General features: G+C 39.4%; 1 protein-coding gene across 2 annotated transcripts in view; it reads left to right on the top strand.

Moving 5' to 3' along the window:
- Window positions 1-8,211: 8,211 nt before the first annotated feature.
- Window positions 8,212-26,558, top strand: part of LOC5568333 (histone deacetylase 6) — a 50,975-nt gene continuing 32,628 nt past the window's right edge. The window contains exons 1-5 of one of the 2 annotated variants that reach the window (XM_021839256.1): window positions 8,212-8,461; window positions 8,791-9,392; window positions 22,116-22,658; window positions 22,759-23,030; window positions 23,095-23,287. In XM_021839256.1, coding sequence (XP_021694948.1) covers window positions 9,390-9,392; window positions 22,116-22,658; window positions 22,759-23,030; window positions 23,095-23,287 — 1,011 coding nt within the window. In that variant the 5' untranslated portion in view covers window positions 8,212-8,461; window positions 8,791-9,389. Of the gene's footprint in view, window positions 9,393-22,115; window positions 22,659-22,758; window positions 23,031-23,094; window positions 23,288-26,558 lie in introns of both variants that reach the window. The other variant, XM_021839257.1, reaches the window with a different exon arrangement.

The raw sequence follows: 26,558 nt of genomic DNA, 5'->3' as shown, positions 1-26,558 counted from the left end.
ACCGGTTTTCAGTAAAAATAATGTTTTGCTGAGATGTCGGTAAAACAAAATCAAAACATTACAATGCGCATACGCAACATTCTCTTCAGCAATGGAGTGAAGTAGTAGGATCTAGAACGGTTGAGGATCGATCTAAGACCAATTTGTCTCCTCAACGGAAAACGAACCTCAAATTCCATGTTTCATCAAGCAGCTTTGGTAAGTCCATTATTGATATAATTTATATTATTGAATGCAGCAGGACTAAAATAATCTTGGGTGAACTGCAATGCATCATCCGAATAAAATTATTGAGGTTATGTAAAGAATCTGTGCAAAAATATGTCTTTATAGATCCGGAACAAGTATTGGCCCGACGCATTCAAAACGCAATGGCGCGTGGGAAATCCGCAAATTTGATAAATTGGAAATCTGGTGTATCCAATAAAAACACAATGAATACAAATTTTCCGTCGAATTTTATTGGGGACAGCATTACAATGGGAAGATCACAAACAAATTGTAATCAGATTGTATGAGCCAACGTAAAAAGAACAGGATAGGAGGGGGAGGGGAAGCTGGGTATCGTTTTAATAGCTGGAAAATTCAGTAATCTAATGTAAATAAAACGTTCGTTTTGCTGAAAAAGCCGGTATTCTTCTATTGATAATATTACTGACTGAGTCAGTATTTTTTGACATCACGGAATTTCTCTGCTTTGCGGATTGTTCGGTAAAGTTAAATTTTACTGAGTTAACTCTGCTGTTCAAAAACCCAGTAAAAGTTTACCGACTCCGGTAATCAAATCTAAGTGTGTACAGTTTTGTAGAGTGACGCTTAAAATTATTACAATCATGCATATGAAGAAAATGCATGGAATCTAATCGATTACACGACAACTTGCACAAATCATGAAGGTGCTGTTATTTGACAAGATTTGTTGTGTAATTTTGCGATTAGTCTGGTATTCTCTTTATGTCTATGATTTTATGATGATGGTACATCAAATAATTTTCTGGGTAGTTTTTTAGCCAACGCCAGTGATTGATGATTTTTTAAATACTAGCTTAACATCTATGAAGAGATCTTGAGATTACAGCTATCAAATTTAGAACCACATATTTTCTAGCACCAGTACTGAGATTCTGGTGAAATTGCGGTAGAATTTTGATGCTCCCCGTGTGTTTTCTTAACAGCATGTTGAATTCCGGAAGTTCTAAGTGTTTCTGTGATATTCTCGTTATTTTGGTGGGGTTTCTGATAGTATCCTTGGAATTTCTAGAACTTAGAATGTCGAAATTTTTATGGGAATTGTAGTGATTCCATTGGTAGTCGTTAGAATTCAATGAGGATCTCCCCTAAAACACAATGGTTCCCTTTGAAATTATTAAAATTCTTATCGATTTCACAAAAAATCCCATTGAAATCTATAAAATATGTACCGACATTCAAAACGTTCATATTGAAGCTATGCTTTGAGATTCCAACGGAACTGGAGATCAATGGAATCTTTTTACAATAATTACAAAGATTGATTTTCAGAATTACAAATATTCACACAATAATTCGCAGGAATCCCACCGCAATATCATAGATTCTTACAGAAATACCGTCTCAAAGATACCCAAAGAATTCCAAGAGATTAATATTATGAATCACATTCCCACCCCAATTCTAGAATTTTTACCAGATTCCTAATATTTCCGCAATATTCCTAGAATGGTATTTATACTTCCAGAATTATCATAAAAAATCCGACATCCCTACCGGTATCTAAAAGTTCCTATAGGAATTCCGGTATTCAAAAAGAAATCTGAGATGTTAGAATTTACACGTAAAATTCAGAATTACATTATAAATATCTGAATTCCTACCGACATCCTAAAATTCCTAGAAAACAACATGATTATCGTAATGCCAGAATTCACACGGATATTACAAATTGCGACTGCCGCTAATCTTACCGGAATCTCAGCATTGGCAGGGCGAATATTTTCGTAACCTCAGAATTCCTAAGCAAAACTCAAAATACCTTCGGAAATATCAAAACTCATATCGTTTTCCCATGATTTTTACTCAAAAGTTAATTATTCCATTTAATTCCGCAATCTCAAAGCATGTGTAGCAACCTCTGAAGCTAACTACCAGTAGCTTTGTAGTAAATGCTACCTTTATTCATAGCAATGCGTTGTTTGTAGTATGTTAGAAAGGTGTAGAAAGGAAAATGACACAAACATGTTCCACTTGTGTTCCACATATAGCGTTTACTACCGAGATTGTAGTAAACTCAACTTTACTACATTTTATTCATACGGCCCATTGTGTAGACTATCAGAGAGCACTGAAAAACATACAGTGGATCCACAATTAAGAATCGTCCACAATTTATGAATCAGCTGACTTTAAATGACAAAATAACAACAAAAATCAACACAAAAAATCACGTAAACAATTTTACTCAAAATTAATTATAAGCGAAAATGTTTCCGTGATGTTTTGTGCTATTTTTTACTGTTATTTTGTCCTTTAAAGGCAGCTGATTCATAAATTGTGGGTGATTCTTAATTGTGGATTCACTGTAATTAACATTTTTTTCCTTTGAAAATATACAGGTCCGGTCAGTGTTCATGTAAGTTTAGTGGGAGAAAATAGGAAAATTTGTGTTTCACGACATAGGTTATAAATATCAAGTAATAAACATTCGTATTTTTTGGTATTTTTTTGTGATATCAGGTGTATCGCAAAAATAATGGATGAAAATGATTATGTCAATGGAAAATAGTACAATAATCGATTGATTATGACCTAAATTGAGGTTGAAAAATTGAAATTCAGACATAAGAAACTTTTTCAGTGACATTTCTTTCGTTCCTCCCTAGCGAACTATATGACGGTGGTGCATTATATTTGCCTATAATATCTGATCGTTAAATTTGCATAGCCACAGTGAGCTGTTTTAGGCGTGCCTAAAAACTCATGCATGCAACTGTTTGCCAAACTGTTCAATAATTGTAATGTATAGTGACATGTCTACATGGACGTGTGTTGCGTAAGTATAAGCACATACAATTTGGCTGATGGTGATCTTATTTTGTTACCATTTAGTGAAAATTTCCATTTTCATATCGTGCTACAATTCGTGAACAGTTTCATGTATTGTAACTATTCGGTAAAGACTTCTTAGATTGTTTTTAATGGTTTAACGCTTTTGAATTCATATTGTTCCAAATTAAAACAACCATTTGTGTTACACTAACCTTAACAGAAAAAAGAAACTTACTGTTTGGAAACTACGGCAAATTGTGTTTTTCTATGCGGGGTAGTAAAGTTCAAAATTTTTTATTCATATCACCCAGTTATTTTCCCGATTACAATTTGCGAAACAGTGAAAACCGTTCATGGTAGGGTTGATTTATTGTTATTTTTGATCTTATACGGAGTTATCCCGATATTGTTTTGAATAGTAATGGACAGTTTGTGCAACAGTAGATGTTACGGTGGATTAGATGGCAAGAATTTTCGGACGCCTTTTTAGCACACCAGGTTTTTCTGGGAAATGCTTTAAGCTGCGGATTTTTTATTTTGATTATTGCGATTTTTTTCACCACTTAGACTTTAGTGATCTAAATTTCGTCTTTCTCAGATTTCGCCATCGATTTCGCTGCCCCTTTTCGATCACCGCCGCCCATGCAATTATCCTGATGTTCATGACAGTTTTCTCCGGCCGGCTCGATGTTTACCATTTTTTCTTTGTTCTCGATTCACCAGCTGGTCTTGTGTACACAACAACACCAGCTGGTCCTCCGATGTTTACAGTCATCGTCATTGTTCTCATGTTCCAGCTGATCGTGTTTTCGTGTCAAAACCAGCTGGTAGTGACTAAAATCAAGGATGAAAGGTCGATGGTGTTTGAAAATGTACCATGAGTACATTATTGGCAGCTTCTCAATTTCGTCATGAAAGTCTAATCATTCGTGAAAATTACAATAGTTTTATAATTTTATAAATGTTGTCTGTTATTACTTACGTTTCTAGTCTCTTTTAATTCTGTTTTCCTGCCTGTCTATCTGACCGCAACGCTCATATGACTTTTAATCTGTGTGTTAACGTATTCATTATTTATATTTCATTTTAATTTCAATAACATTGTGTTTGTACTTACAATTATCGTCGAATTCAATTAGTTAATTTAAGTAATTTAGTGAGATTTTAAAGAGAATAATTTGTTGTACCACGTTTCGTTTTAACTCCCGTTATCAGTCTATCGTTTTTGTTTTTGTTTTGTGCGACCTTCACTCAATGCTTCGTAGGTCGCAGTTTGTTTGGAAGGTAATCCCTTTTAGTGACCAGAGAAGTGGTAGTGCTCAAGGTGGGCTCATCCACATTCCCCGACCCGTATTGCTGCTCGGTGTTCCTCAGCTATGCCATCGACTGGCACATCAAGCACGGCCACTTTAGTAACAGGACGCCGAAATACTCCTTTCGTAGTCTGCACCTCTACTTCTCGTATTCTTCCATCTTTGCCGGGAGACACCTTCACAACCTTCCCGCGCATCCAACTGTTTCGCACGGATTCTTCGACCACCACCACCAAATCTCCGACCTTCACCGGTTTGGTGTCGTCGAACCATTTTGTACGGCGGCAGATAGTTGGGAGGTATCCTTTTATCCACTTCTTCCAAAACTGATCCAACAGGCTCCGTATTTGGTCCCAATTAGTCCTTAGTGTTCGCCCGGTATCAGCCACCGGCTCCTAGGGAGGTTGATTTACATTACTGGAACTGAGCATCAGGAAATGATTTGGCGTAAGACCTTCCTCTTCTTCAGTTCCCAATGGTACAAACGTCAACGGCCGAGAATTGATTATTCCTTAAACTTCAATCAAAAGGGTCTGAAACGTCTCCTCGTCTGGTGTTCTGTTGGTCGATAATGTCTCCAACGAATTCTTCACTGTTCGCACCATACGTTCCCACACGCCACCCATATGTGGGGCAGCGGGAGGGTTGAAACGCCACTGTGTTTCACGATTGGTAAATGTTCCAGCCAAGGCACGATTTACCGCCGTTGATTCTGTCCGCAACTCCTTACTAGCTCCTACGAAGTTCGTGCCCTGGTCACTATAAATTTCCAGCGGAGCTCCTCTCCTAGCTATGAACCGCCTTATCGCCATTTTACACGATTCAGTGGACAAGCTGCACGCTACTTCCAAATGTACAGCCCGTATGGTCAAACAGGTGATAAGTACCACCCATCTTTTCACGTTACTCCGCCCAATGCGAATTAGGAAGGGTCCACAATAATCAATCCCGATGAAGGTGAATGGCTGAACATACGGTGTTACTCTAGCGGCTGGAAGCGGTGCCATCCGCGGTGTCTTAGGAACAGCTCGATAGACAATGCACCAAGAACATCTTCTAGCAACCTTTCGAACTACAGTTCTCATGTTGGGGATGTGGTAGATCTGTTTCAGTTCATTGATCACAGTTTCTCCATAACCGTGCGCATACCGCTGGTGAAATCGTAGAACTAGCAACTCAGTAATACGGTGCGCCTTAGGGAGAATTACCGGATGCTTGGGTCCGTATGGGACAAATTCGGCCGCATCAATTCTTCCTTCGATTCGCAGCACTCCATGGTCGTCGAGAAATGCTGACAGTTTGCGCAACGGGCTTCCCTTTTCCAATCGTATCGCTTGTTCCGGCCGTAGAGATTTGTTTCTGCGGATCGTAGCTACTTCATCAGGGTATTACGGTTCATGATTATGCGGGACGGATTTGATTGATGACGATGGAATGATTAAATTGATTATCTACGACTGTAGGACATATCCAAGGTGTCACAAGGCAGAGCTGGCCATCAAGAGAGCTGTTGGGATGATGCTCCTGCTGGGTGATGAGCAGCATTTGCGGCGATTAAAATATTGTTGAGAACATGGTTGAGAATCGATCTGGCACTGTCGTTTTTATCAGTTTTCGACCAAACTGGCTAATCTTCAACGCCGGCACCAATGCGCTGAAAGATGACCCGTAGAGATTGTACTGGATATTATCGGCGAGAGTGTGGTCGAGAGGTACGAGATTGTTCGTAATAAGGCTATCCATGAGGACTTTCCGCGATAGGACTGACAGCTCAAAGTGTGAATGCAACCGAAACGAATGAGTAAACAAAGCATGCGAGTGTTGCCGGTGCTTTACATTTTCCTTTGTAATCGAACGGTCACTCCGATTGCGAAACGTCAAAAGCTCTTGGTAAACAAAAAACCAGCTGATCGCAGCTGTCTCATGGATTGCCTTATCATGGAATGCCGTCGTGGAGCCGAACATCAATTTGGACGCCAAACATCTTGCACCAGAGGCAAGGTAATGGATAAATGGCTGGGAGCAAACGAAGACATATAAATTTTCCATTTAGTAAATACTTACCAAACAAAATCAAATTTTTGATATTTAAAACAAATTGGTTGAGCCGCACTACCATTTATTTTGCAGATGGTTAACGACAACAAAGTTTCAGTTGTCAAATCCAATGAACTAATCTACGATGACGTCACGCTGCAACTTCCAGCGGGAAGAAAACCTTTACTGCAGGCCGTGTTTACAGAAAATGAACGATTTCGCTACACATTCATCCACTCAATGTTCATCCGGTGAACATTCCTTCACTGGATGTTGATCCGGATGGCATTTTATGTAAACACGGCCCGCATTTAAAGCGGAAAAGAAAAAAAACGACAATTAAAGAAGACCGAACAGCGATCGAAGAAAAATGCTTTTCTTCCCTTCAGTTAACCATAACTGAGCATCAGTAGCTTCAAATGAGCTATATTAGAAATACTTTATAAGAGAGATTCGCGGAAGCTGACATTTCTGTCAAAGTGTGAGCCAATCGAGCAGTGAGTGCTGTCAAAGTGTGAGCCAAACGAACATGCGTTATGTTTATTTTGAACTTTTCTTGAGGAGTAATGTAATCCGCTTGAAATTATTTCGGTAAAAGTAATATTGCATGAAGCAAAAAATGAAATGTTTTACTTTTTTGAATTTTTGTCAATACGATTTTTAGTTTTTGATTTTTTTCGGCTGTTTATTAGTTTTGATATGTAGCTCAAAGATCTATAACAAAACAAAATACACTTTATAGCAATGAGGAAGTCATGTCCGTGTTACAATATTATTCTCGACGCCGAACAAAATCAGCACTGCTGATCTGTTGCCAAATCATTCCATTTTACTTCCGCGTATCTCTCTATAAAGGATCACTAAGCTATATCTGTAGTTTTGTTAGATAGCAGTGTGAACTCCGTAATAAAAATTACCGAACAGGGAAACCGCGATTAAGTGTGTAGTACTAAATTTGTTAACCTATACGAGATTCATTTCCATTATAGTCAACTCGCAAAATCAACATCAGAAAAATCAAATTTCGAAACGGTAAACATTCTTAACAATTCGTTGTTGGTATGATCTGTTTTTGCAAACAATATCGCGTCTCCAGTTGAAAGCCGGAATCATCGACACACGAAAACTGATTTTTCTTTAAGGTGAAGATAAATCGCAGCCAAACCTCAAATTTTCAAGAGCACGGATCTGGAGAACCTAGCATCCGTTTGAGCTGAAAACTCGCTGGTGGTGACCAATCGATTAAGTTTTCAGCTCAAACGGGTGTTCGGTTCTCCAGATTTGTGCTCTTGAAAATTTGAGGTTTGGTTTCGATTCATCTTCACCTTAAATAAATAAATAAATCTATACGTTGAACCTAACGTCGGGCATAGTGCGCTGAATAGCGGATCTGCTACACAGCGCATCTTGCCCGACGTAGCTCCGACGCGTGGGTTTGGAAAAAATCCGTTTTTCGGGTGTCGAAAACTCCGGGGTTTCAATTATGCGAATAATAATCATTATGATCGAAACTTTACCCAGCAATAGTTCAGCTATAGTTTCAGATATGGTTGAAACTGGAACATAGACTGTTCTCGAAGAGATGTTTGGAGACGGTTTAATTCAATGCGGGTCTAACTTGAACGTCTGTCTGCGGGTTATCTTTTCTTCCTCGACCTTCACGATTTTGTCCAATTTTTGATATCTTTTCTCTTATGTTCCGAAAGGCGTGACGGACGCGTGACGGTGACGCGCAAAAAAACATCGCAAAACAGAACAAAATTTGTTTCGCGCTCGTTCAAAATCGCGCAGAAAAAAAACTCCGCTTGTTTGACAGTTTTTATTTACACTCCGTTCGGGGTTCGTTTGTTTCAAGTTTCTGGTGTGCGATTCTCCCGCAGTTCCTCCTTCAGCTGGCCGATTCCGCGTTTGCTTCCCCACGGCGGTGATGAGAAAAGTTTGTTTGAGAGAAGCTTTAAATCAGTGTTCGTCTAACCGCGTCCGCGGGCACTAGCTTTGCCATTCGATTTATGGTTAACATTCGCTCCTCGGAAGAAGCAGTGAAGTATAAAAACGGTTGCTTCCCTCGCCGAACGAAAAGGAAGGAGGTGCGTTCTCGCTTGCAAGAGTGTGTGCAGTGCAAAACCATTTTCATTCATATACGGACACATACGACGGACCACGGACAGAATGGTTCTTTGACCAAAATCGGATTAATTACAGGAACCTCGTGTGCGAAGGGATTTTTCCACACGAGTTTGTTTCCTATCGGTGAAGGTTGTCCCAAAAGTGTCATTCCCACACATCCAAAGCTGATTTTGCAACCATCTGCTGCCGCGGACTAGTTGTGCCGTTCCGTAAGAAAAACGGGTGTGCGTGGAAAGTTGCAAGAAATTACTTTGGATGAAGCCTAGCATTAAGTTTTAACTTGGAGCAGCAGTGAGCGATTTTCAACCCGTTGGATTTACTTACGGTTTATGTGATCCGTCAAGCGAAGAAGAAAAGCAAAACACCGTATTAAATTCGAGTGCGCCCCCCCCGGGGGGAAGTGCGAAAGCGGCAGACGGGATCTCGTTGTGTGTGCTCTATTGTAAAGCTGAAGATAGTGTCGTAAAAATAACCACCCGAAGAGATGGAAATCGGTGCTAGTTGAAGGAATTTCTAGACCACTCTCGGGGAATTTGGGCTGTTGTTTGAGTGATTGACTTCCCAAGGAGTCGGTGTGTGACGGAATCCAAGACCAAAAACAGCATCAAGTGGGTGTTTGGTGCGGCCTACACTAAGTCTCGGTCCAACGAAACAGAGAGAAAAGAAATAAGTCTCGAAGCTCAGCAGAAAGATGAAAAACGGAAGAATAAATCAGCATTTGCATCGCTGATTCTTGTCCAGAAGAGGACTGTGTAGTGGGAGCAGAAGAAACAGAACGTGACATTGAAGCTCCCGGAAGGCCGCCAGAGGACGGCAAAGGAGGCAGAATTCTTGACCCCGATTGGGCATATTGGGAGCTGCAGCAATAAAACCAGTTCATCTACTACAATGGTAAGTGATTCGTTAGAGATTAACAGGCTGATGACGACAAGCGATGGCTACGGGGACAAGGTAGAACTATCCATTTCCATAAAAGGACACCGCAATCGTCGCCGTGTTGGCCTTGTGCCTGATCGATTGTTAGGCCCTTGTCCACTCATTAAAGGAGCGTTAATATTATATTGATTAGTACTTATACTTGGCTCCTTGAGATTACCATACGACACATAGAACCGAATCCATTCTTTGTTCAGGGACTGGTCGATGAATAATTTAAGACTTTGTCTTCAAAGATATCAGAAGGCTAGTTACCAAAACAAACAAAAATCGATCTTCAAACAAGACGCCGTCCGTAGGTTTTGAAGACAACGATACAACGCCCATGGTGACTAACAACCAAGAGCTCCCTTTCACGCGACGTTAGTTAAGTCGATCGATATATAGTATGGGGGGTGCCTTCGGTCGGACGAACAATACAAAAACAACATAGCAGCAATAGATAGGCCTATAATTAAATGGATGAGAATGAGGCACGGAACTAGCTCTAGCTGTGCGGGGAGAGTACCGTTCTCTGAACGAGTTCAGACCGCCGAAGTGTAATTACCAAAGTTAGTGTGTTTTGGTCTAATGCCTCCTTAGCTCAGCCAGATATCGTTGTTTGGTTGTGTTTCTTCCAAGGTTAGATATGGCCTTGGGTTTAACGGCTGCTCATATTAATGTACCGTGGGTTGGGTAAAAATGGGAACAGCGGATTTAAGAACGCGTTGTTGAGCGATAAGGTGGATTATCGAAATCGGTGGGGACCAACTCCACACCTATTTTTTTTTTTTTTTCAAATCGAGCTACAGGCGTGTTCTGTTTCTTACTTAGGAGGGATAGACGGGTACAATAATCACCAAAAGTTTTTCATTTGAACATTAGTAACCAATGAAAAACTCAAGGTTACGCCAACTACCGAAAAGCTAAACATTACATATAATTTGCAATTGGATTAGATGGACAAATTGATGTGAAGATTTGCGAAAAAGTTACACGTCTTCTCAGTGAGAATCGAACTCACGACTCCCCGATCTCTAGTTGGGGCGCGTTAACCACTACGCCATGAGAGGACTCATGAACGCAGAAGTTAACCTGAATTCGATTTCAGCTCAATAATCACGTGGTCCTCTTTCGCAAAGTGCACCTCTTTCGGAAGAATTAGATGCCCATCCAAACACAACGCTTTCTATATATATCCAATGCCTAGCCCGAGAGCGCATTGTTTTTTAGATATAGGAATAGCACACTACACTAGCCAGCAACTGCGCTGGCTGAGGTTTCTATTGTGTGGGCTTCCAATGGGTCGCGACGTTCTCAAACGACCGGTTACGGAACATGAGTCCGTTGCTCGATAAATACTTGTTTTAATTATGAATCGTGGTTTACGGCCAACCAGCCGAGTGGAAGTTTAACAACTACCGAAAAGCTAAACATTACATATAATTTGCAATTGGATTAGATGGACAAATTGATGTGAAGATTTGCGAAAAAGTTACACGTCTTCTCAGTGAGAATCGAACTCACGACTCCCCGATCTCTAGTTGGGGCGCGTTAACCACTACGCCATGAGAGGACTCATGAACGCAGAAGTTAACCTGAATTCGATTTCAGCTCAATAATCACGTTTGGATGGGCATCTAATTCTTCCGAAAGAGGTGCACTTTGCGAAAGAGGACCACGTGATTATTGAGCTGAAATCGAATTCAGGTTAACTTCTGCGTTCATGAGTCCTCTCATGGCGTAGTGGTTAACGCGCCCCAACTAGAGATCGGGGAGTCGTGAGTTCGATTCTCACTGAGAAGACGTGTAACTTTTTCGCAAATCTTCACATCAATTTGTCCATCTAATCCAATTGCAAATTATATGTAATGTTTAGCTTTTCGGTAGTTGTTAAACTTCCACTCGGCTGGTTGGCCGTAAACCACGATTCATAATTAAAACAAGTATTTATCGAGCAACGGACTCATGTTCCGTAACCGGTCGTTTGAGAACGTCGCGACCCATTGGAAGCCCACACAATAGAAACCTCAGCCAGCGCAGTTGCTGGCTAGTGTAGTGTGCTATTCCTATATCTAAAAAACAATGCGCTCTCGGGCTAGGCATTGGATATATATAGAAAGCGTTGTGTTTGGATGGGCATCTAATTCTTCCGAAAGAGGTGCACTTTGCGAAAGAGGACCACGTGATTATTGAGCTGAAATCGAATTCAGGTTAACTTCTGCGTTCATGAGTCCTCTCATGGCGTAGTGGTTAACGCGCCCCAACTAGAGATCGGGGAGTCGTGAGTTCGATTCTCACTGAGAAGACGTGTAACTTTTTCGCAAATCTTCACATCAATTTGTCCATCTAATCCAATTGCAAATTATATGTAATGTTTAGCTTTTCGGTAGTTGTTAAACTTCCACTCGGCTGGTTGGCCGTAAACCACGATTCATAATTAAAACAAGTATTTATCGAGCAACGGACTCATGTTCCGTAACCGGTCGTTTGAGAACGTCGCGACCCATTGGAAGCCCACACAATAGAAACCTCAGCCAGCGCAGTTGCTGGCTAGTGTAGTGTGCTATTCCTATATCTAAAAAACAATGCGCTCTCGGGCTAGGCATTGGATATATATAGAAAGCGTTGTGTTTGGATGGGCATCTAATTCTTCCGAAAGAGGTGCACTTTGCGAAAGAGGACCACGTGATTATTGAGCTGAAATCGAATTCAGGTTAACTTCTGCGTTCATGAGTCCTCTCATGGCGTAGTGGTTAACGCGCCCCAACTAGAGATCGGGGAGTCGTGAGTTCGATTCTCACTGAGAAGACGTGTAACTTTTTCGCAAATCTTCACATCAATTTGTCCATCTAATCCAATTGCAAATTATATGTAATGTTTAGCTTTTCGGTAGTTGTTAAACTTCCACTCGGCTGGTTGGCCGTAAACCACGATTCATAATTAAAACAAGTATTTATCGAGCAACGGACTCATGTTCCGTAACCGGTCGTTTGAGAACGTCGCGACCCATTGGAAGCCCACACAATAGAAACCTCAGCCAGCGCAGTTGCTGGCTAGTGTAGTGTGCTATTCCTATATCTAAAAAACAATGCGCTCTCGGGCTAGGCATTGGATATATATAGAAAGCGTTGTGTTTGGATGGGCATCTAATTCTTCCGAAAGAGGTGCACTTTGCGAAAGAGGACCACGTGATTATTGAGCTGAAATCGAATTCAGGTTAACTTCTGCGTTCATGAGTCCTCTCATGGCGTAGTGGTTAACGCGCCCCAACTAGAGATCGGGGAGTCGTGAGTTCGATTCTCACTGAGAAGACGTGTAAATTTTTCGCAAATCTTCACATCAATTTGTCCATCTAATCCAATTGCAAATTATATGTAATGTTTAGCTTTTCGGTAGTTGTTAAACTTCCACTCGGCTGGTTGGCCGTAAACCACGATTCATAATTAAAACAAGTACTCAAGGTTACGGCTTTTTCCATGCTGTAAAGTTTGAACTAGACTTTTTTTATAGAGACTACCCAGAAGGGGCATTATTATCAAAAATTATTTTGTTTTACAATTTAATTTATATACTACTGAACAATCCAATCTTTTTTACTAATCTTATTACTTTATCTTCTGCGTCGTTTTTATTGCTAAGAATTTCAGCCAAATTGTTGTTTATTCCTAGCTCTTGTCTTTCAGCATCGTATCGCTGACACGCAGAAAGTACATGATGAACTGTTGCTTTTCTGTTACATAACGTAGAAACTTCAGGTTCTTTTTTCTCAAAAATATGCTTCTTATTAAAAATGGAATGACCTAATCTTAATCTAGTTAACACTATTTGCTCCTTTCTGTCCGTTCTATCTGTCAATTTTCCAACACCGCTTTTAACTATTTTCAAGGTAGTCCTGGGATTTTGACTCCATGTGTTTTGGTGGGCCTTCCAAATCATCTTTTGTATCCATTTGGTATCCTGACAAGGAACTTCTTCTGTTGCAATTGATCTGTTTCTCCCACATCGTGCTGCGTCGTCGGCTTTTTCGTTTCCTGGGATTCCTGAATGTCCGGGTATCCAACAAAAACGAATGTCTTTCCCATCAATATCAGCTTCAATAAGTTGGATGTAACAGTTCTTCGATTTTACAGATTCCAATGCTGCTAGGCAACTAGCTGAATCACTAAAGATGACTGATCTGTTTCTGGCATGTTTGGTTGCTTGTGATAGTGCCTTAGCTTCCGCAGTGAACACCGAACACTGTTTCGATAGGCTGAGTTCTAATCTCGTGTCTGGTCCTACAACTCCGTACCCAACTTTTCCTTCGGCGAGGGATCCGTCCGTGTACCAGTGAGCATATCCTTGGTATTTTCGTTCTATCACCTCTCTGAAAGCAATAAGTCCTAACATAGGAGGCTGTCCAGCTCTTACCTTCGCTTTTACGGACCAATCGATGCAAGGGACCACTTTATTCCACGCTCTTTGGTGTGTTGTTGCGAGCTTGCATATTTTTGGTATTTCTTCGCCTGTTAGGTTTTGAAACGCATCTTGAGCTCTCCTCCATATATGATTAGAATCATCATCAGATTTTTCTATCAATGCGCATGCTTTTTTACTAATTGTCATTATAGTCATGAGTTCAAATGGTAGACATCCAGACTCTACCACTAGGAAAAGAATTGGGGTAGTTCGAAGTGCACCAGAAGCTATTCTAATAATTTGGTTGTATATTGGTGCAAGTTTCTCCATGTTTTCTTCGCAAAGTATCTCTAACCCGTAGAAAAGTTTTGACGTAACTTTGGAGTTTCCTATATACAATAGAGTCTTACAGTCTGCTTTTCTAGAGATTGCTTTACGAAGATTTAATCTGCTTCTACAGTCTTCTTTCAGTTTTTTAGTATGTTGGTTGAAGTTGCATTTTCTGTCAAAGGTGACTCCGAGGATTCGGGTTGTCTTATTTTTGGCTATTTCCCTTCCGTCTAGAAGAATTTTAGGTCCTTCGAGGTGCCAATTATGATGCTTTTTGAGCTTGCAGCAATGAATAGTGGATGATTTGACCGGTGACAATTGAAAACCAATACTTACTTTCCACACTCTCTACAGCCTTCTGAAGTCTGCGTCGCAGGTAGCTTACGCGTTTGCCAGATGCAGTGATGACAATATCGTCGGCATAGAGAAGACTTTTACATTTTTCGGTGCAAACTTGAAGACTGAATTCATAGCTACAATAAAAAAGAGACACTGAGAGCACGGAGCCCTGTGGGACACCGTTTTCTAGATGCATCAATTTTGAGAGGACTCCAGAAAAGCTAACCCTCGCCGATCGTTGTTGCAGGAAGTTATTTTTGAATTTATTCATGTTTGTACCGAAATCACAGTCAATGACGGTTTCCATGATGTGCCTATGCCATACCCGACCATAAGCTTTGCTGATATCAAGGGTGACCATCTCACAATGTTCTCCTCTTTTGGCTGCCTCAGCCATAGTTTCATATAGATCTGCTAGATAGTGTGTAATGGCTAGAGATGCTAGTATTAGAAAGTCAGCAGAAATTAATAACGCCAAACAATTTTTCGACTGGGCTGTGTCGCAAAAGGTGAAAGACCAATTTAAAAAAGATTGGGAATTTATCTATGCAACTGAAAATGACTACTCAGAGGCTGAAAAATGTCTTCAGGAAAGATTTTCTAACCTTGTTTCAATTCCTGGAACAAAAAAATATCATTCATTTATACCAAAAGACGAATGAAGCATTTTTGCTAGTGAATTCTCAGATGCACATGAAAACCAAGAAAATACAGCATGCTTTGTTCTTAATAATACAAAGAAACGAAAATCTTCTAGTGTTAGCAATCAAAGACAATCTTTCCGGTTGAAAAAATAGATAGGCCTTTTCATGTGACAGATCCGTCTATGCATTTGTTTTCATCGGTGGAGGGCCGGTGCTAACACGGGCCTGTCATTTTCATAGAAGAAATGTCAAAGTGCTTCCCGATCAGCTGATTTGAGACGTCATTTGAATAGGCCTATAGTATTAAGATGGAAATGTAAGTTATATACCGAATAATTTAATAAATAAAATTTTAAAAAATAATAATAATCTTATTTGTTTCATAGAAAAGAAAGAATCCCCTTTCAGTGTAATGAAAAATTGAGGCAGAAACAGTTTTTTTTTCAGTTTTTCTTAGCGGTGTAATTTTTCATGAAAAATATCATCCATTCCGACATATACTTCATTAAAATCAATTCCATATCTTTTTTTTTCATATGTTTTAGAAAATTTGCAATTGCTTTGATAAAAAATCTTTGTTTTTCCGATGCTTCGATTGAAATATGGGTTTTCAAAGAAAAGGCTAATATGGTCATATTCCACAAAATTGGCCATAACTCAAAAACGAAAAAAAAGTACATTTCAAAATTTTCAGCAATTAAAGCTTATGAAATTACCTTCTCAAAAATATATTTGAAAGTTTTCCACTAATTGAAACATAGTTTTTCCGGCTTTTCTTTACGAATTTTCTCAACGGTGGAAAATTTTGTGGAAAACTTTTTCCAGTTAATATTTTTTTATTCCTGAGAAAATTTTCTTTCATTTTCACAAAAAACTTTGTTTCTATGATGCTTCGTTCTTGAGTTATGATTTTTCAAAGTAGTGTCAGGGGAAAACAAAAAATTTCCAACTGAGTTTTCCGGAAAAATAGGCGACCCTGAATTTTTCTCAATTTTTTTTATTCATATATTGATGAGCCCTGCCTGTGGAAAAAGTTTCATGAAAATCTGAGACCTTTCGGCCCAAACCCGTACGGAAATAAAAAAAATCCCCAGCCCTTTGTCCTTTGTCCACTTTGCATGCGGCGCAGATTAAAACGCGATGTTCGATATCCGCAGTCACGCCCACACATTCGAAGTGGTACCAAGCGTTACGCTTGCCGCACTGGACCATGCGACTGTTCTCTGAGTTCTCGCACAACTTGCAATGATGACCAATCGTTGTTTCGTCGAAGGCAGCTTCTCGTTGCTGCGGTTCATACCGTCGCGACATGCTGTTAATCTCCGAACGATCTCCTTTACAGCGAAGTTTTTATATTGTTGAGTTTTCAGAAGAGGAGAAGAATTGAAATCCATGTTTTTAATCGGTTTTGACAAAAACTTCCTGAAATATATTTAGGTTAACTTTTAGCGATTGCATATCAATACCGTTTCAACATCTTACGTTTAGTTATTCTCCTGTTTCCTTTCGAACTTCTTGTAATCCCTCACTCCTGCTACTTCCTCGTTTAGAGTCTATGTAATAGTCCTGTAAGTATTTATGCAATCTTTTTTCCGGTCCAAATAGTGCATAATATTTCTAAAAACTTACCGCGTGTCGCAAGAAATTATATTTCAGTGGAAATTACCTATTTGTCATATGCACGGTATACAGTCTAACCTACATCGATAGCAATGAATTAGGAACCAAGTTTTATGTATTACATATCATTTTTTACCTGTTATTCGAATTCAGATGTTTATTTTATGGAATTCATTAGCATTTATATAGGAAGTTATTTAGAATAGTTATAATTAATAAGTGAACGCAAGTTATAATTGATAAGACAATAATTTTGTAACACAGGCGGAACGTTTTCTGTATCGCATCAGTTTTATTATTTTCTTTTGACGTTGGATGACGTATCCTAACGTATTGGGTTGCCAAATTTATCATTTTGATCAGATGTGAGACGCGCCGACCGAGGGGTCGTCACATATTCGTGATCAAACGTCAACATCCCACCGCAAAATCGCTAGAGTTTAGAAGGGATTTTAACCTACAAATTTCCAAATAACCTCCAAATCATAACCTCCTAGTTAGTTCTAATAACCTCCATTATATGAAATATGGTGCCGCGTCGATCGTCACAAGTTTATCGTTAAACAGTCAATAGGTATGAACAAATAAAAGGCACCAGAGTCATAAGTAGAATGATGATTATCACTTGAGATAGGTAGACATGACAATAAGGAGATATTGAGATAAGGAGGATGAAATATGGAGAGTGAAAATCTGCAATGAAGGGATCGAAAAAATCATCGACATAGGGAGAGATATGGAGATGTAGCACATCGAGATGTGAAGAGTCGACTGTACTTCTGAAAATATCTTGACTAATCGCCTGCTTCTCAACAACCTGGTCAGTTGCTAGCTCTTTCCTTTTAAGGGCTCATTCATAAATTCCATAACGGGTTTAAAAATGACTTTTTTCGGTGTTATGAAATTTTTCCTGTCAAAATTCCTAGTGGATCAAAATTATCTTGAAAGAATTCTTACATTATCCATTTAAAGTACACACGTGACTTCTAGCTTGTATTTCAAGAATATTTATTGATTTGTAGTAATATCTCTGGAAGAGCTCCATACTCTTTTATTTCAAGAATATTCCAAACACTGAAACAGTGACAAATGTTCTTGTGCGACTTCTGAAATCATGAAGTTTGATATGTCGTCGCATGCTGGTGTTCGTCTTTCTAAATTGAACCCAGAATAGATCCACCGGAACATCCGGACAATAGGTTCCCTGTAGATGTAATGTACAAGGTTATCTTCCATGCACTTAATAGTAAAGTTTAAAAGTATTTCAGCTGAAGATATCAATTGTTTTCCTATGGACCGATGCACGAGTTCACTAATTTGACGTTTGAGCGGTGCCGAATTCATCGGTATCCATGGTTACATAAATAACACGGCACCGCTAAAACGTCAAATAATGAACTTGTGCATTGATCCATTGAAACCCCGCTTTGCCGAAAATGGCCATTTCGAGCCACAAATTTTATTTCGGGAATAACTTCGGAACCGGTTGGCTAATACAAAAGTACAGAATCTCATTTGAGAAGGATACCCGCTTTTTGTGTGGTCAAACAATATTGAAAAACAAATAAGTTTTGGCTATAACGTTTTTTTTCGGGTTGAAAGGGTTAATGTTTAGGGCCAAATCTGTGTCTCTCTTTTTCTCCTTCATAAAATTATGTCGTTTTCGTTTTTAGGAACTGGGTCGGTGATCAACACATAAACAAACAAACGTCAAGCCAGAGGCGTCGCGTGGCCTCATTGTCAACCTGTGCACTTCTAAATTAGTATCATTTTATTTTTGTCATTATTAGGTAGGGGAAGTGGTGGTAAAATGAACAGGGGTGGTAAAATGAACACCGTGCCTTTTACCGAGAAAAAACAAATTTCAATGAATTTTTATTACGCACGGACGATTTAGAGCATAAATCCGAGTGTTTGGATTGATACGGAGGTCAATTGAAGTAAAAATATCAACAAAAACTAAGATTTTAGAAAACCACGTTTGAAAATTGGAGCTGACGTAATTTTTGGCTCGGAGGTCTTGAGGTTTTTCAGTGATAAGAATATCGTTGTGATGTGATGTCAAATCTGAAACTTTTACATTTCTTTTTGAATGGGTTACAATTATCTATAGATATATTCTCGGGAATGCAGCGAAAAACGTTAAAAATATTAGTTTTGTTCTCGTTTTTTGCATGATGTTCATTTTACCACCAATAGCTGTTCATTTTACCCACATAGTGCAGGTAAAATAAACATTTCAATTGGGTTTTGCTAGCGATGAAAATATGTGAAAATTTAGCTATTTTGGTCTGAATTCGTGTTGCTGCTTTAGCTAATATCCCTGTTTTTGATCGTGTGCGATAAAACTATACATATTCCTCGTTTTTCTATCAGAAACAAGATGATTTCCTGTTCATTTTACCACCCCTTCCCCTATACCTTGGATTCAAACTATTTTTAATAAAAATGTGTTTTCAAATATAATTTTCTTCTGATTTTTCAGTTGTTTGAAAATGTTTAAGATAACATATGAAATTCAGGTTGTTGAGTTTGATTTATCGATTACACCAATAGTTTTTCTATTTAACCAATTTTTCATGATTATGGGCAAATTGTAAATTTGAACATAAAAAATAATTCTTATTATGCGGGTCATCAGTAACGATTTCAGCAGCACTGACGAATAGAATTACTGATCAGAAACGATCAGTATTTTTTTTCCTTCAAATTCAAAAATAAACACTTTTAAGTGCATCTCGAAGAAAAGTCAAAATGTGTTTTCATATTTCAAATGTGAAAAAAATAAGATACTCAAACATTATTTAAATTTTTGATCATCTTAGAAATCGGAAATAAATGTTTGAGCTATCAAACATACTTCAGATTTTATCATTTTCTTCTTGCTTTGTATGAGAAATATAGTAAAATTTTTATTTCGAAAATCGACCATACTTTTTTTTTCTATCAAACAAAAATATTTCAGGGTTTTTTTTTTAAGATTGTGATTACATAATAGTAGCATTCCTAACTATAACCGTTAAGAATTTTTTGGAAAAACACTATTTTGTGTGTGATTTTACACTGTACGGAGCGAAACGGTCCCCAATACGGGGCAATATAAGCCACAATACTAAATCTTATTATTTTAATTGTAAAATCGTTTGCAAGGCAAGGATAGAGTTTTATACAAAAACTCGGTTGAAACCTGATTTGAATCATGAAATTGTATGTTTTGCTGACAGTCTTATAAATCATGGTTCTAAGAGCTTCATTTGTCAGCAACTTTGTCGTTGAAATAAGTTTAACTAGTTAAAAATAATAGTTATAATTCAAATCACGTGCGGCAACTTTATTGCAATGAAATTGCAAAAATGACATGTATTGATTGTATATTTTTGAGCTTTGACCGGCTATAACCATATTGCCCCGTTCCTAGATGTTCCATATAAATTCTGTTGTATTGAAAATTTGTTTCAGAATCAATTTCGTGCAAATAATGCCTATAGATAGTGGAAAAACGATCTGCTGTGAAAAATTATAAACAATAAACAAAACTTTATACAAAGCTTATTTATACATCCAAAATCGTATTTTCGTAGTAGCATCAACGCTTTAGATTTTCATAAATATATGAAGTACAAAATCAGATTTTCGCACGGTTTTTACGTTGATGGCTAATTGAAGTATACTTTATGAGGTCCTAAGGTTATCACGATCAAAATCGGGTTTTTAAGTTCAAATGAAAGGTGGCTCATATTACCTCGTAAGACCATACTGCCCCTCCTTACCCTACTTAGTGCACGCATCATGAAATATGCTGACTTTTAAAACATACTACAAGCGTGAAGATGCTGGGGTTGACAAAGGACGCGACCGCTCTTGAGTTAGTTTACTGGTTGTTATTTGATTGGCCACCGTAAGTACCACCGTGCTAATGCTGCATGTTATCAACGCGGGTTTTAACCAGCAAACAACAAAAAACTACAGCGTGAGTACTGAGTGCCAAGCCAACTAGCAAAAACTTCCTACCGCCAGAAAAATCACGCTTGCACTTCACACCACAAGCGTGAGAGCAAGCAAAATGGATCTCTCTCGTGAACTGATTTCTCTCTTGTCTCGTCATCCGCACGCTCGAACTGATCAAATTTGTTGATGTAGCAAAACTGTGCACCGGCCAGAGTTAACGCTTTGGCTACTAACACACTGGCATTTGTAGTTCAATTAAGCTTCCTACCACATATGCAGGATTGCGTGTACGATACAAGGCAGCGCGTTTCCCGTTGAGAGTGCACACGTTGGTTTCCATCGTCACAGCAGCAAAGTGTAGCATGGAAAAAAATGTTACGGAGCATACATCGCGCGAAGCGCGTTAGGAAAATTAGGTCTCAGATCGCATGAACCAGCTATTGCATTTCATTTGCTTAGCAAAAATTTAATAATTGATAGGTGAAAATTGTGTTGCAACCTATCAGCAATAGAAAAAACATGAAATGGGATAAATTTTGTTGGAAGAATTATTATATTGAACTTCAAAACCAGTACATATTGTAGGTGGTTTGGATGAACGAGTTGCCACCTGTGCAGTGCACATGTTGCACATGCGGACGCGACGCCTCTGCGTCAAGCTAATTGTAGTTCGGTCGAACCTGAATCGGGTTGGGGTTGAAACTGTGATTCAGAACGGGTTGCGCCAGTTCCAACCTGGGTTCAAAAACGAATTCGACATTAGTAAACAACAAGGCCAGTAAACGTCAAAATCTCATGCAAAATCAAAACAGTGCAGAGCCCCATTCACAAATTTCATAACGCTGAAGGGTGTGGGTGGGTGGTTGTCACTAAGATATTACAGGTCATGCAAAATTGGAAAAATTTTCAAACAAAATGCGTTACGAGGGGGTGGGTGGGTGTCAAAAATTACCATTTTTGGCGTTATGCTAGTAAAACTTCCAAGGGGGTCGCAGCTTCAAAAAGGTTGGGGAGTCACTACTTTAGAATCTCAGCTTTAGAATAATTTCCGCAGCTGCCTTTCTTGATCTCCGGTAATTTCAACTTTTTGGGGAGGCTTTTCCATACTTTTGGTGGGTACTGTAGATAAGAAACCAGGTGGAGCGAACAACTCCACACCTTTCCGGCGGCACTCAGTCACTCTTTTTGCGTTATCAGTCTTGCTCTCTTCTCTCTGAAATACCACTCTCCGCACCGCGCGTTATCAACAAACAACAAACAGCCAAACCGCGAATTCCCATCGCGCAGAATCATCCCATTCAGTTGTGTCCACGGTTTGCTTCCAAATTGGTGTGCCACATCGTCGTCTTCGTTGTCGCAAAATTTAAACCTACAACGTGACCCCAATTTGATCTGAATTTCAATTTTTAATCGACAGAGTTCCACCGTCGTCACCAGAAGAGGTGCCCAGAAGGCCAAAATCAGCACCAGAGCCCAGCAGGCAGCGGAAGCGGCAGAAGCCAGCGAGCGAAGGAACAAATTCTACGGCCGCCGACCGAATCCAATTAGCTTGGCCGAAGCGAAGAAGAGGGGGAAGCTGAAAATGGAAGGATCGGCACTGGGTCCGGATCAGGCCGGAGTGCAGCTGAAGGACATCTACAGTAATGCCATGTCCTCGATGGAACTGGTCCGTGGCGAGACGGGGCTGGTTTATGACGAGAGATTTGCCGAGCATCGTTGCCTGTGGGATGAAGGGTATCCGGAGTGTCCGGAGAGGTTTACCCGGGTGCTGGAACGTTGTCGGGAGTTGGGGCTGGTCGATAGATGTAAGATGATTGAGCCGAGGATGGCTACGGAGGAGGAAATCCTCACGAAGCATACGCCGGAACAGGTCGAGATTCTGAGAGAGACGAAGGGAAGCGAGGATCTGGAACGGTTGGAGGAGCTTAGTTCGCATTACGACGCGGTTTTTGTGCACCCGGTAAGTATGGAGCGCTTATCGCGTCTATTTGCGGAGGGACTTTGATTGCGATGACAGCGGGGAATAATTGTACCGATAATTTATCTCGTTTCGAGTGCAGTCTTCGTACGATTGTTCGCTGCTGGCTTGCGGGAGCACGATCGAGCTGGTAGATGCTGTCGTGGGCGGTCGGGTGCAGAACGGGATGGCGATTATTCGACCGCCCGGGCATCACGCAATGAAGGCCGAGTACAATGGGTACTGTTTCTTCAACAATGTGGCCATTGCTGCCCAGCATGCGCTGGATCGGTTGGGGCTGAAGAAGATCCTGGTGGTGGACTGGGACATCCACCACGGACAGGGAACGCAGCGGATGTTCTACGATGATCCGAGGTAAGCGGGAAAGGGGGATGTTTGTTGTGCAACTTTGATAACGATTTGAACGTTTGCTTTTCAGAGTACTGTACTTTTCGATTCATCGGTACGAGTGCGGCAAGTTCTGGCCGAATCTGCGGGAATCGGACTTTGACTACGTCGGAGAAGGAGCGGGATTGGGCTACAACTTCAATGTGCCGCTCAACCGGATCGGGATGACGAACGGGGATTATCTGGCCATTTGGCAGCAGATTCTGCTGCCCGTGGCAATGGAGGTAATTGAATGTCTGGAATTTCAAATCTTATCCCCTGAAATGAGAGCATTTAGTGAGCTCATTTAGGTAGTGAACAGAAGTTTTGTAAAAGGCATCAAAATATCGAGCACTGAAGCTGTAAAAGGTAACGATCGCAAAGCGATGGAAGAGCTGTTCTGCGTTAAAGATACACGAAAGTTCCATAAGAAGCTGAACCACTCGCGCAAAAGCTTTGTACTACAAGCTGACATGTGAGGGGGGTCCCGTAGCCTCGAGGTTACGCTTTCGCTTCGTAAGCGGAAGATCATGGGTTCGATTTCCAATCCCCCACACACAAAATCTCCGTCCAGTCACCAGAAGACGCTGCTACAGGGCTGGTAGCAAGTCACTTTTTAGTGACTTGGTCACTTTTTTGACCTGGTCACTTAAAAGTCACTATTTCCCACAAAAAGTCACTAAAGTCACTTTTTTCAGGAAAATGGTCACTAAAGTCACTTTTTTCGTGTTCTGATGAAAATGAAATTTAATATTCTGGGCTGGGTTAGCTTTTCAAACACAAACAAATAGAAATATATATTTGTTATCATAAAGACAATTATAGTGTGTTTTTGGAATCAAAGCGTCAAGATTCTTGACTCAAGAAAAGTATGGACTCCCGGCTAACTTTCTGGAAGTATTCAAGTCAATATTCCGTAGACATTTCCAACGGAAAATGTCAAAATTTGCTGGGAAAAGTTTTGGAGACGATTCTAGCAAAAATTAGAAAGCAACTCTGGGATGAATTTTTTGTCCGAAATATTTTACAAAATTTTGGCTAAAACCAGGATCAATATCTCATCTGAGTAATCTACGGCTTTAGAAGAACTCCTTGACCAGCTTTCTATTTGAGCATCATCAAAACTGCTCCGGAAGATAAGCCAGAGATGGCTAGGAATTACATTAAAAAAAATCTTGCTTTGTCAGAAACTTTTCCAGGACTTCAATAGCTAGTACTTATTTTGCTTGAAGTCATTTCACAAATTACATTCGAAATCCCAAAAATTCCAATACATTTTCCATTGATTTACTCTTGACACTGATTTTTTACACAGCTTTGTTAAACTATTTCTATACAAAAACACGTTTCTATAATGAATTCTTGAACATTGTTGGAAGATAATAATTATTCAATAGTGAGATCAGTAGCGATTACCTATCGTCAAATCCACCTTTTCATTAATTTCAGCCAGAAATATGCGATTTCCATCGGTTACTGTTTGCTTTGTAATCTAATCATGGAAAAATAGTAATTTTCAAGGTCGTAGATCAGATAAAACGTGAGGTTACGAGTCGCTACTGAGTGATGATTATTTTCAGTAATTCATTTATTGAAACGTTCAATTGAAATATAGATATTTGCAGAGGCGTCGCGTCCGCATGTGCAACATGTGCACTGCACAGGTGGCAACTCGTTCATCCAAACCACCTACAATATGTACTGGTTTTGAAGTTCAATATAATAATTCTTCCAACAAAATTTATACCATTTCATGTTTTTTCTATTGCTGATAGGTTGCAACACAATTTTCACCTATCAATTATTAAATTTTTGCTAAGCAAATGAAATGCAATAGCTGGTTCATGCGATCTGAGACCTAATTTTCCTAACGCGCTTCGCGCGATGTATGCTCCGTAACATTTTTTTCCATGCTACACTTTGCTGCTGTGACGATGGAAACCAACGTGTGCACTCTCAACGGGAAACGCGCTGCCTTGTATCGTACACGCAATCCTGCATATGTGGTAGGAAGCTTAATTGAACTACAAATGCCAGTGTGTTAGTAGCCAAAGCGTTAACTCTGGCCGGTGCACAGTTTTGCTACATCAACAAATTTGATCAGTTCGAGCGTGCGGATGACGAGACAAGAGAGAAATCAGTTCACGAGAGAGATCCATTTTGCTTGCTCTCACGCTTGTGGTGTGAAGTGCAAGCGTGATTTTTCTGGCGGTAGGAAGTTTTTGCTAGTTGGCTTGGCACTCAGTACTCACGCTGTAGTTTTTTGTTGTTTGCTGGTTAAAACCCGCGTTGATAACATGCAGCATTAGCACGGTGGTACTTACGGTGGCCAATCAAATAACAACCAGTAAACTAACTCAAGAGCGGTCGCGTCCTTTGTCAACCCCAGCATCTTCACGCTTGTAGTATGTTTTAAAAGTCAGCATATTTCATGATGCGTGCACTAAGTAGGGTAAGGAGGGGCAGTATGGTCTTACGAGGTAATATGAGCCACCTTTCATTTGAACTTAAAAACCCGATTTTGATCGTGATAACCTTAGGACCTCATAAAGTATACTTCAATTAGCCATCAACGTAAAAACCGTGCGAAAATCTGATTTTGTACTTCATATATTTATGAAAATCTAAAGCGTTGATGCTACTACGAAAATACGATTTTGGATGTATAAATAAGCTTTGTATAAAGTTTTGTTTATTGTTTATAATTTTTCACAGCAGATCGTTTTTCCACTATCTATAGGCATTATTTGCACGAAATTGATTCTGAAACAAATTTTCAATACAACAGAATTTATATGGAACATCTAGGAACGGGGCAATATGGTTATAGCCGGTCAAAGCTCAAAAATATACAATCAATACATGTCATTTTTGCAATTTCATTGCAATAAAGTTGCCGCACGTGATTTGAATTATAACTATTATTTTTAACTAGTTAAACTTATTTCAACGACAAAGTTGCTGACAAATGAAGCTCTTAGAACCATGATTTATAAGACTGTCAGCAAAACATACAATTTCATGATTCAAATCAGGTTTCAACCGAGTTTTTGTATAAAACTCTATCCTTGCCTTGCAAACGATTTTACAATTAAAATAATAAGATTTAGTATTGTGGCTTATATTGCCCCGTATTGGGGACCGTTTCGCTCCGTACAGTGTAAAATCACACACAAAATAGTGTTTTTCCAAAAAATTCTTAACGGTTATAGTTAGGAATGCTACTATTATGTAATCACAATCTTAAAAAAAAAACCCTGAAATATTTTTGTTTGATAGAAAAAAAAAGTATGGTCGATTTTCGAAATAAAAATTTTACTATATTTCTCATACAAAGCAAGAAGAAAATGATAAAATCTGAAGTATGTTTGATAGCTCAAACATTTATTTCCGATTTCTAAGATGATCAAAAATTTAAATAATGTTTGAGTATCTTATTTTTTTCACATTTGAAATATGAAAACACATTTTGACTTTTCTTCGAGATGCACTTAAAAGTGTTTATTTTTGAATTTG

This window comes from Aedes aegypti, chromosome 1 (genome assembly GCF_002204515.2).
Source record: "Aedes aegypti strain LVP_AGWG chromosome 1, AaegL5.0 Primary Assembly, whole genome shotgun sequence".
NCBI lineage: Eukaryota > Metazoa > Arthropoda > Insecta > Diptera > Culicidae > Aedes > Aedes aegypti.
Note: the sequence above shows the minus strand (reverse complement) of the source record. Positions and strands in the feature narration are given on the sequence as shown.